This window comes from Mobula hypostoma, chromosome 12, assembly GCF_963921235.1.
Source record: "Mobula hypostoma chromosome 12, sMobHyp1.1, whole genome shotgun sequence".
NCBI lineage: Eukaryota > Metazoa > Chordata > Chondrichthyes > Myliobatiformes > Myliobatidae > Mobula > Mobula hypostoma.
The window spans coordinates 41,633,869-41,646,770 of record NC_086108.1 but is presented as its reverse complement, the minus strand read 5'-3'; the positions used below and the strand labels follow the sequence as shown (position 1 = coordinate 41,646,770).

The 12,902-nt window shown below is 41.0% G+C and overlaps 1 protein-coding gene across 9 annotated transcripts in view; it reads right to left on the bottom strand.

The window, feature by feature from the left end:
- nr5a2 (nuclear receptor subfamily 5, group A, member 2) overlaps positions 1 to 12,902 on the bottom strand; it is a 205,718-nt gene that overhangs the window by 61,216 nt on the left and 131,600 nt on the right. For all 9 annotated transcript variants that reach the window (XM_063063887.1, XM_063063896.1, XM_063063895.1 and 6 more), the window contains one exon: positions 7,900 to 8,047. In XM_063063887.1, coding sequence (XP_062919957.1) covers positions 7,900 to 8,047 — 148 coding nt within the window. The remainder of the gene's footprint in view (positions 1 to 7,899; positions 8,048 to 12,902) is intronic.

Here is a 12,902-nt window from a genome sequence, read left to right as displayed (position 1 = left end):
TGAAAAATGATAATGACACTGACACCAGAGTCATGTTTACAATCAGATAAATTATTGAACTGGTATCTGGAGGACTGGACAATTTACTGGAGTCACAGGTTCAATTACCACCACAGTAGTGGCCAAATTAAATTCAAGTATTTAAATAAAAATAGGATGTTGCCTGGATTGGGGAGCATGCCTTATGAGAATAGGTTGAGTGAACTCGGCCTTTTCTCCTTGGAGCGACGGAGGATGAGAGGTGACCTGATAGAGGTGTACAAGATAATGAGAGGCATTGATCGTGTGGATAGTCAGAGACTTTTTCCCAGGGCTGAAATGGCTAGTATGCGAGGGCATAGTTTTAAGGTGCTTGGAAGTAGGTACAGAGGAGGTGTCAGGGGTAAGTTTTTTACACAGAGAGTGTGAGTGCATGGAATGGGCTGCTGGTGACGATGGTGGAGGCAGAAATAATAGGGACTTTTAAGAGACTCCTGGATAGGTACATGGAGCTTAGAAAAATAGAGGGCTATGGGTAAGCCTAGGTAGTTCTAAGGTAAGGACATGTTTGGCACAGCTTTGTGGGCCGAAGGGCCTGTATTGTGCTGTGGGTTTTCTATGTTGCTATGTTTCTATAAGACAACTGGCATCAATAATAGTGAATGGAAAACAACAGGTTGTTGAACAAAAAAACTACCTGGCTCGCCAGTCTCCTTTAGGAAAGGAAATTGCCTAGTGTTCCATTTCTGCATGCTTTGGCTTATATAATGTAACTCCAGACCCATCATTATGGTGACCTAATTGTCATCTGAGATTGCTTTTCAGAAGAATTAAGGATTGGCAATAGATGCTGACTTTACAAGCAAAGGCCACATACTATGAATGGAGTTGAAATTAAAAAGAACTGTTGCATGAACAATGAATCACCAAAGTTTGAGATATCATGAATCCTCTTGCAAATCATTGGATCTTGTGTTAATATTCTGCAGGCACAGTTCCTTGGCAAATCATCTCGAAGCTTATGCTTGCCAACTGCAGATGACACTGCACAGTTACTGATACTCAAGTTTGATGATATATGCTTTATCTTTCATATGCTTTTGATTTCTATTTTATAACAATGTCTATTTAAGATGAAGTAGACAACAGATGCTGATGGACTGCTGAGACCTCATTCTACATTGCTTCTACGCCAGATGCACATCAGTATTCCACCTAAATATTTGATTAAGTAAAGAATGTGTAGATGGATTGGATCAATACCTAGTCATTTCTCTTATCTGCTTTCCATCCAGTGTGGATAATGAATGGGGAATGAGTGAAAAGCCTTTCTAGACTAGAAATTTAATTCTTCGTTTATTCTGCAATCTTTCACTAAAGTAAGTTTTTGTCACAGCCAGGAGCCACGTCTATCAGACTATTTGACCACTAGGGCACAGACTGTGGAGACATTATGTGATTGCGCATGATGTTTGCAAACTCCAATGTGCCATGGGACTGACGCATTTTTATGAAGAAGCTGCAAGGCGAGTGGGTTCAGATCTGAGGAGATCTTTGTCCCCTAAGACTTCTCAGGGAGCAAGTACTTCAGCAAAGTGGAAGGGTATCAGTGTTTTTGACAAGAAACACCTTGGTACGATACACAGTACAATCCTCCCTCAGCATCCCACAAAAGAAGGAGTAAAACCTGATCAAATATGTTGAGCCTCTGGATACCCGTTATGGAGGTGCTCATGTTTAAGACATGCATGGCGGCTGGTCTAGCATAAAGGGTAATTAGATAAAGCTGAAGATTAAGACTGGAAACATCATTTACAGTCATGATGCTTCTCAACGGGCATGAGCTATGGGCATGAGGTACACCTGGGACAGCCCAGAGTACAGCAAACCTGGGCACAAAATGACCACCTGTAAAGCCCTAGGTCTGCCAAGTTACAGGACGAAAGCTAGATATAGCAACCTGGGTAGGAAGACAGGTCACCTCTTAAAAATCAGTCCAATTTCACAGGAGTTATAAGGAAGCTGAGGGATAACTTTTTCACTGGAGGGGGGTCTACATGGAGAACGAGCAACTCAATGAAGTGCTGAGGCAGGCACATTAACATTAAAAAGGCACTTGGATAGGTAGATGGATAAGAAAGGCTTAAAGGGATATAGGCCAATGTGGGCAAATGAGACTAGGTCAGATGAGAATCTTGTTTGGCATGAACTTGTCCAGTTGCCATGGCATATGACACTAGCACAGCTATACTCAGCCATGGAGACAGGAGGAGACACAGGGACAGGAGGAAAGGATGTTAGCCATACTTGCTCGAAAGGCGAACAGAACTCCAGCAGCCACTGTCACTTCACATGATGTGTGCCCATGTCAAGGAGGAATATACACTGGTGGAGGGGGATACAGAGCAATGTGCCGGCATTGAGTGTGAACACCTGAAAGTTACCACTGAACTCAGTCTAGAGGACGTGGAGGACGGGGAAAGCCATCCACAGCTGGGATGGCCAAAATTAAACAAAAGCTTGCAGACCCAAAGGTACCAATATTCAAAGTAGTCAAGGGCAGTAATAGGCATCTGGAATCCCCACCTTGGGAGGTTAATGATTTCTGAGGTTTAAGACAGAGAATCAAACAGGAAAGTGTGAGGAGAAATGGGTGATACTGCTAACACACTATTGACAAGGAAGGCATAGCTGAGACAGGGCCAAAGGTACTCAGACCAACAGCAATGACAGACCCAGTTCTGGGAAATGGCAACAATGAAGAGCAAGGCATTTAGCTCCAGAATGCCGGGAGCCACAATCTCGAAACAAAAGAAGCAGAATTTCCCCCAAACAAAGTTGCCTCCTCCACTGCAGGGGAGCTGAGCTCTGGGGACAATCGGGACCTTGGAGAAGCAGCACAGTCATATTCAGCTATGGATTTCTCTCTTCAAGCTAATCTTATACTGCATGACCATCGTGTCTGTGGGATACTCTGTTAAAGTCTCTCTACTAATCCAAGCCAACATCACCATAGTTCACCTTCCTGTGCTGCTCATTAATGATCGTAAACCTGGGAAACACAACTTTGTCAGAATTTCCTGTTGGGTGCAGCACAGATCAAAGAAAAATGTGTTGGTGCACTCCCACACATCCCTTTATCTTGATGCAACACACACAAAAAATGCTGTTGAACACAGCAGGCCAGGCAGCATCTATAGGAGGAGGTATAGTCGACGTTTCGGGCCGAGACCCTTCGTCCTGACTTGATGATTGCTTTGGTATGCAGATACATCTACGTTTAGACCCCAGATGTGAAAGCACTAAATGCTAAGGTAATGTGAAGAATGTGTTTGGCCACACTTTATAAAATATTCTATTCTGTTGCATGCTACACATCGCTTGTAGAAATGCTTGTGTAAACAAATACCCTTAGACAGTCAGTCTGGCAGAAGTCTGCACAGAATGCCCTTGAGGCCTTACAGGAGCATTTGTCCTTTGCCAGAATGCCTTATCACTGGAACGCTCAGACAAGAAGTGAGATTTTGATTGGCTGGTGTTGGGAAGGGTTGTCCCCCGGGCCGGCTGATGGTGCAATGACATCAGCGCCGGACTCTGGAATGGAGGTTCCCAGTTCAAACCCAGTCGGATCCGCTCCCGAGTACGCTTTCCATCCGTGCCAGGTTGAGTGTCAAGATCGCAACTCAACCTCATAAAATAAAGGGAAAAATACTGTGAAAATGTCTGTGTGAGGAGTGGCGGCCACGCAGTCTCTCTCTCTCTCGCTCTGCGCCTTTTAAAAAAGGCATGAAAAAAGACATCGTCCCGCCAACATCGCACACGCACAGACGGAATGACGGACAGACGCACGGATGCACACACAAAAAAATGAGAAGGGTTGTCCCTGTCAGATCAGTCACACCTAACCCGAGGGTTAAAACCATTGCATATCACATTTGAGGTGGCTGTTGTGGAACTGTGACTATTAACCATCTCCTGATGGATTGTGTGTTTTTTTTTTCCAGGTTTTATTGATACAACTTCACAACACATGATTTTCTGTTCTCACTGTGACAGATATTTGTGGAGCTACTAGAGGTACAGTTTCACAGCTTCAGAAACCCAGATTCAATGCATAACTCCTGAGTTGAATATTGTCCACCGGGAGTATCCATTTTCTTCCTGAAACTGCCATGTTCCCACTACAAAAGAAAGACCAGAATTCAAGGTCTTCTCATCATTGCACTCCAGATGAACTGGAACTCAAACAATAAAAACCCCTTGAATAGATTGCTGAAAGAAAAGACGTCAAATAAAAATTTATGCCATGTTGACTGAAACGAAAATGGAACACAGCTTGTAATGAGAATGGTGACATACAAAAGTCCATTTTATGTTCAAAATAATATAGTTGATGTACAAAATGCAACATCCAAGTTGTTGGATATTTACCACTCTTCCTAAATATAATCGAATTTATTTCGGATAACTGAAAGATGAAAATAAATTGGGGAAAAAGGAGAGAGAAAAGAGTTTGGTCATCTGTACAAACTGTGCACATTTAGTCCCAGCTGTGCATTCCACCCTGCTTCTGAAACCTGGTTCCACTTACTTGAATCTATACATGTATGCATAAATGAGAAAAGATTCCCCATAGGTATTTAGATTCTGTTTCCACCTCTGAATCAGCCAAGATGCTCATAAAAATGAGGATCAAAGTCTCTTTATTTCTGCCCCAGAAGGATCATCCCAACAGTAAGTAAAATTATCCAACCAGTTAAGGAAAGTCATCAGCTTACATATGTCCAGTCAAGTGCTCTCCATTGTCACTAATCCTCCAAAAACTGTAACGTAACTATAGAACTTCCAAAAGAAAGTGCAATCAGTACTAGTTCAATCTTAGGTTGTCCATTTTCTAAAATGTACACCAGCAAATAATACTGCTGGAACAATAGTGAATTGGCTCACCTATGCATAGAACCTAAGCAAATTTTCAATCTTCCTTCTAGCTTCCTTTGGGCTTTCCTTTGGCCTAACTCCCAGCTGGCATGGAAATAATAATACTTATATTTTATATCCACTCGCCCCAAAAATCGATTGAAACACTTCAACAGGAGTATCCTTCCCTCAGATGGCTATCTTGCCCAACTTTCCTAAGTACACAGACAATATAGTTATGACCATCATGGCAAAGTACAGGGAACACCCTGCCACTGTATTCACTCAAACTTTTTCTTTATTGATGAGAATTAATTAAACCTATTGTTATGTCAGCAAACCTTCAAAACAGAAGCAGTACCTAATTCTAAAAATAATATAACAGAATTTTCATTTGGATTTACATTTATTGACTTGAAAATTTTCTAGGTGGTGAATGGAATGACATTACTGCTGTTAATTGTGTGATAAACCTGCACTGATATCACCACAGTACATTGGCTAACGATACGAGGGATTAACTAGACATATTATCCTTCTGATCAATGGCCATCATAGTACCCATTGCCATCAAATGACATGAATATAAAGTAAATAAAACTGCCCATGAATTGCATATAACCATATAACAATTACAGCACGGAAGCAGGCCATCTCGGTCCTTCTAGTCTGTGCTGAATGCTTACTCTCAACCCAGTCCCATCTACCTGCACTCAGCCCATAACCCTCCATTCCTTTCCTGTCCATATACCTATCCAATTTTTTTTAAAATGACAAAATCGAACCTGCCTCTGCCACTTCTACTGGAAGCTCGTTCCACACAGCTACCACTCTCTGAGTAAAGAAGTTCCCCCTCATGTTACCCCTAAACTTTTGCCCCCTAACTCTCAACTCATGTCCTCTTGTTTGAATCTCCCCTACTCTCGATGGAAAAAGCCTATCCACATCAACTCTATCTATCCCCCTCATAATTTTAAATACCTCTACCAAGTCCCCCCTCAACCTTCTACGGTCCAAATAATAAAGACCTAACTTGTTCAACCTTTCTCTGTAACTTAGGTGCTGAAACCCAGGTAACATTCTAGTAAATCTCCTCTGTACTCTCTCAATTTTATTGACATCTTTCCTACAATTCGGTGACCAGAACTGTACACAATACTCCAAATTTGGCCTTACCAATGCCTTATACAATTTCAACATTACATCCCAACTCCTATACTCAATGCTCTGATTTATAAAGGCCAGCATACCAAAAGCTTTCTTCACCACCCTATCCACATGAGATTCCACCTTCAGGGAACTATGTACCATTATTCCTAGATCCCTCTGTTCTACAGTATTCTTCAATGCCCTACCATTTAACATGTATGTCCTATTTAGATTAGTCCTACCAAAATGTAGCACCTCACACTTATCAGCATTAAACTCCATCTGCCATCTTTCAGCCCACCCTTCTAACTGGCCTAAATCTCTCTGTATGTATCCTTTTCAAGTTGAGAATTGACTGATTTTCCTTGAGCGAGATTAGTTTGCAATGGATCATTTGAATGTTTCACACACCGCTCAGCTTTTGTTCACCAATGTGAATGAACATCTGAATGACACACAGAGGAGACTCACTGGATTGATTTCATTACAAGGAAATACTGATCAGGTTAGAAGTTGGAAGATTTAAAGGTGATCTCACTAAAAACATTTAAGATTTTGAGGGATTTACCTATAATGCTAAGATAATGTTTTCTTTCATGAGGGAATTATAGCTAGGGCCTTAGAGTAAGTGCTTGCTCATTTAAGCAATGTATTTAATAATTTACTGAGATCCAGTGTGGAATAGGCCCTTCTAGCCCTTCGAGCCATGCCACCCAGCAATCCTCTGATTTAATCCGAGCCTAATCATAGGTCAATTTACAATGACCAATTAACCTACTAACTGGTAAGCCTTTGGACTGTGGGAAAAAACCAGAACATCTAGAGGAAGCTAGTGTGGTCATGGGGAGAATATACAAATTCTTTAGAGGAAGTGGCAGGAATTGAACTCTGGGTCGCTGGTATTGTAAAGTGTTGTGCTAACTACTACAAATTTGTCTTTCCAAGAAGTCATTAATCTTTGGAATTTACTGTCACAGCCAAAGTTGAAGCTAAAGCATTAAATATATTCAATACTGATTTTTGAACAATAGTTGATGTTTATGGGGAAAATTGGTTAGAAAGTGGAGCTGAACCCAAGTGTAGACCAGCCATAACTTTACAGAATGATGGAGCAGGTTTGAGGGGCTGCTTGATCTACTCCTGTCTGAAATATTCTTTTATTTTCTCTTAGTTTATAACATTTTAAGCTTAGCTTGAGAGCGATGTCTGTTTACAACACATCTCCCATTCACAGATAACTAAGGATATGTAGGGGATTCTATAGAAAAATGCTTGCCAGAAATATTTTCACAGAAAAATTGTTCAGCTCAATTTTTTTTTCAAGCGAAAAATAAGTCCTATCCACATTGCTGTTAGACAGTCATGGAAGCCTTTATGTTCCATTTCCATTCATCTTCTGCCTGTTTTACCGATTCCCACTGTTTGGACACTATAAATGACAGCAATATAATGCTTTGTTACTCTGAAGTGGAGAAATTCAATTTTATTCACTGGCATTTGACATGCCCAAGAGCCAGACTTACTCAGTACCACCAGTCAGCTGTGAGGGAGTCTAGTATACCAGAGGCCTGAAATATTAGCTTGTTTTCTCTCTCTCTGGCTAACCTACTGAGCATCCCCAGTATTTCTGTTTTTGTTTCAGATTTCCAGCAGCTGCAGTATTTTGCTTTTCTCTAACCAGCAGCCAAAATGCCAACATGTCTGTCAACATGACAAACATCTTTCTGTATTACTACTTCCCACACTGCTTTTCAAGTTTTAAACCAAGAGACAGTGCACCTTTGTTCAAAAAGTCCAACTAATAAGTCAAATGCATTGACATCTGATTAAAATTTTACAGAATGAGGTACTTACCAAGACTGAAGAGCACCAGGAACTTGAGGCACACAAACTCTCGCTGGTCGAGCTGTAATGAACGAAGTTTCACCACAAGCTCCTGAGCATGACTCATGAGATTATTGAGAGTGCTCCCGGCCTGTGAGGCAATCACTGAGAAATCCACCTGGAGAACAGAAAACAAATTGATCATTAAAATTTATAATTTATTATGGCAATTTTATTCCAACGAATAATTTTTATATTCCCTGCTTCAACTTAAGATGTGATCACATCGATAATAAAATGCGGTTTAACTTCTAAGCCAGGAGATAAGTGCTTGCTTGTGAGCTTTGTGGTTTAACAATGGAAAACAGATTAATAAAGGATACAGACCAAAGCCAACCCATCTAATGTGATGGTTTCCCACAACCCTTATTTAATCCAAGCAATCAACAACAAGTATGCAGCAAAGCAGAAGCTCACTAGAAAATGGTGTTGCCTAAAAAATTCTGAAGTATCCTTTAATTTATTCTTGGTTTAGGCCTTTGATCCAAAAACTGTGAAGTATTTTGTAGTGTTCAGGTAGATGATGACTCAAAGTGCATAGTGAGATGGCATCACGTGGAACCTACCTAGGGGCTTCTTTAACTCCCTAAGCTGTGCTGTAGGTCCTTACAGACTTGTCAGCTTGCCAGCAGCTCTTTCAGGTGCACTTAATATTTGCAGCAGTAGCAAATTTGTCTGTGAGGCAAGTCCATATCTGCCACTCACTCAGAGCCGACTATATTAAATTTTTATATTTATTGACAATTCATTACCATAATTGACTGCAGAATGTTCAGTGGTGAATGGAACATTGCTGCCTCTTAAGCAAGTGAGCCAGTCCCTGGAGCAGGATTTGCAATTAAAAACAAGGCAGACTGGAATTTTTTATTGAGTAAATATGATGAGTAGAATCTTTAGTTTTAACTGCAAGCCTGGAGAATTTTCGATGGTTCTAGCTCTTTTTCCTACAATGGATCAGTATAAATAATTATGTCAGTGAAACTATCACCCAAAGGCGTCAATCAAATTATATCAATTTAATTGTGCTGAAAAGTATGTTAATGATGCTACCTGAGTGCTTCAGGCAGAGTGGGCTTAGTGTTAGAATCAGTTACAAGTAATTGAATGTGACCTCCTGTGGCGTCACTCACTCTTAACCAGGTTTACAATGTGGCTCTGTTAAGTGTGAGGCAACGTAACAAGGATGCTCAGTATCCATGTTTGGTAATATCTCAAGCACTGGTTGAAGTAATCATAACTAGGAACACTCGCAGAAACAGTAATCTTAGTCATAGTTAAATATGTATATAGTTAATAATGACCATGAAGGTTTGTCATGAAATTTACACCATATAGAGTGATTGAAATGAAAATCATACATGAATTTAAGGGCAGGATAGATTAATATGGATTAAGGGTATTTAAAGATATACAGAATGGACTGGATAATGTTAAGACAGGAAGCAGCTCACGTGTAGCGTGACTGTTAGCACAGATCTGTTGTAGAATCATGTCCAGCACAGTACAGGAGAAGGCAATTCAGCTCATTTAATCTGCACTAGGTCTTTAATGGAGCAATCCAGTCAGGCACTCTCTCTATATACAGTATATATTTGCCACTTATTATCTTTCAAGTACCCATATTTACTGAACTTTTTGATAGGCTATATACCTCAAAGCACTGTAAAATAGATTTATTCAGTGTTAGTTTTCTTGATTGGGATAGAAGTGCAGAATACCTCTGGTGTACGATATAAACAATGATTACACATTGTGATACTATAATAGAAGTATGGATATTGGTGCCATAAATTTCACTGCACTCAACAGACATAACCAGTATAAACTATACTGACAAAGATTTCTCAGAAACTCATGGATTGAGTAGTGGTTAGGGGCAAAGAAGCAAAAGAAATAGTTCCAAATCCCCTTTCAGTGTTGCCTGTGGCCTAAGATTATTTCTCCTGCTTATCCTCTTACTAGTTTCTACATGGCCTGCGGATGTCTAAAAGATGGTAAAGAATAAACATACTTGGAATGTGAGAGGAGAAAAAATTCATTCAATAAAAATTAAATGTAAAATATGCCAGATAGTGTTTTTTGTTATTATTGATAGGAGAAGCACAACATTTTAGTCCATCTGTGAAAAGCAGTTTCCTTCCAAATCAGTGTTGACTAGCTAACTATTTTTATATCCATGAATAATTTTAATAAAGGACATAAAAGAATTCAGATCTCTCATAACTAGAGTCTTGAGGAGAGAGGTGTGCAGGTCGGAGGCTACCCAGACGGAATACAAGGTGTTGTTCCTCCAACCTGAGTGTGGCTTCATCTTGACAGTAGAAGAGGCCGTGGATAGACAATTCAGAATGGGAATGGGACGTGGAATTAAAATGTGTGGCCACTGGGAGATCCTGCTTTCTCTGGCGGACAAAGCGTAGGTGTTCAGCGAAACGATCTCCAAGTCTGCATCGGGTCTCGCCAATATGTTGAAGGCCGCATCGGGAGCACCGGATGCAGTATATCACCCCAGCCGACTCACAGGTGAAGTGTCGCCTCAGCTGGAAGGACTGTCTGGGGCCCTGAATGGTAGTGAGGGAGGAAGTGTAAGGGCATATGTAGCACTTGTTCCACTTAAAAGGATAAGTGCCAGGAGGGAGATCAGTGGGGAGGGATGGAGGGGACGAATGGACAAAGGAGTCCTGTAGGGAGCGATCCCTGCGGAAAGCGGGGGGGTGGTGGTGAGGGAAAGATGTGCTTGGTGGTGGGATCCCGTTGGAGGTGGCGGTAGTTACGGAGAATTATATGTTGGACCAGAGGCTGGTGTGGTGGTAGGTGAGGACAAGGGGAATCCTATTCCTAGTGGGGTGGCGGGAGGATGGAGTGACAGCAGATGTGTGTGAAATGGGGGAGATGTGTTGAGAGCAGAGTTGATGGTGGAGGAAGGGAAGCCCTTTTCTTTAAAAAAGGAGGACATCTCCTTCGTCCTGGAATGAAAAGCCTCATCCTGAGAGCAGATACGGCGGAGACGGAGGAATTGCGAGAAGGGGATGGCATTTTTGCAAGAGACAGGGTGAGAAGAGGAATAGTCCAGATAGCTATGAGAGTCAGTAGGCTTATAGTAGACATCAGTAGATAAGCTGTCTCCAGAGACAGAGACAGAAAGATCTAGAAAGGGGAGGGAGGTGTCAGAAATGGACCAGGTAAACTTGAGGGCAGGGTGAAAGGTGGAGGCAAAGTTAATGAAGTCAACGAGCTCAGCATGCGTGCAGGAAGCAGCGCCAATGCAGTCATCAATGTAGCGAAGGGAAAGTGGGGGACAGATATCAGAATAGGTTTGGAACATAGATTGTTCCACAAAGCCAACAAACAGGCAGGCATAGCTGGGACCCATACAGGTGCCCATGGTTACACCTTTAGTTTATCTACTGATGTCTACTATAAGCCTATGACTCACCAACCCACCTTAGTATCCAGCTGCCGAGGCTAATTACAACATCTGTTTTCTTGCTCTAGCTTGGATCAGAATGACTAATACACGGCCAGATATTGCAAGTAGGTCTGGAGACTTCACATTGCAAACTCTATACAATCTTCATGGCTTCTGCACATGCCATTGCATTCAATCTTGAACCAAACAGATCAATGGGACTGACCATGGAAATATGGTCCTTCATTATTTCAGCTTATATTCCACAAGCAATTCAATTACTATTTCAAAAATACAAAATACAGTAAATGTAAAAAAAAATAATGTACTTTGTTTCATCTATCCCTTAGCTTCAAGGTGTTCTGCATTCAGGGAGCTCCTGTTCTCTTGACCCACGAAAGATCATTAAATGTCTAGTACGCTTTCTAAGAGAATGGGTCTGAAGGATGGTGCTGTAAGTAGAGTTGCTGTCTCACAGTGTGAAGGTCTGGGTTCGATTATGACCTCAAATGCTGCCTGTATAGAGTTTGCACTTTCTCTCTGTGGCTGCATAGGTTATTTTCAGGTGCTCCATTTCCCTCCCACATCCCAAAGATATGAACGTTGGGAGGTAAACTGGCCACTATAAGTAGCCCCATTATGTAAGTAAGTGATAGAATCTTTGGGGAGACCAAAAAATAAAGGGATTAGTGAAAGACAAATATTGATGGTGATTGACTACTGTGATGGACTTGGTGCAGAGGGGTTGTTTTGGGGCTGTTTCTGGACTGTACCTCTCTGCGACTCCAACTGTAGCGAGGTGACCACACTTGTCACAAGGCAAGTACAAACTTACTTTCTCCAGATCAGCCAGTGTTGATTTGAAAGACATAAATAACGTTAAGGGATCAAATTTAAAACTTTGACAGGCTGCTAAGTCATATCACCAAATCTTGAACAGGGTTGACGCCAAATTGTCAATCCTGTTCAAGATTTAATAATTTCTAATATTTTAAATTTAAAGTTGTTTAATTAAAATATAAGTTAATTTATATACAGTACATTATTTACCCTTAACCTTGCAGGGATTTCCCTGTTGTCCAAGCACTAGGTCTAAATGTTTGTCAGCTCTGCATTCCAACACCAGACTCAAAGAGGAGAACAAGGTTGATTATAAGGACCGGACATCATCAACAAAGAGCAGTCTTCCAAACCTGCAGGTTTTGGAATTTGCAAGTTTGTGAACTTACTGTTAGTCCTGTTGAGAAATATCAGAAATGTAGTGTGAAACATTCATTTCACAACTAGATTTCCAGCAGTTCTCATAGTAAGTCTATTTAACTTACATATTCAGACCAATTCAGCGTGTCCAGTGTTGTTTGGCTGTGCAATATACAATTAGATGTCGCATTAACATCAATCGGAATTACTTGGAACGATAGCAAAGGGAGAATAATGTTATACAAACAAGTGCTTCCTAATAATCTAACTTTGTTGGGAGAGATGCTTGTTGAAGCCTGTCATTTTAATAGGGTGTAAAATAATGGAAGATAATGAACTGTTTGGCATCGAGCTTTTCCCCAAT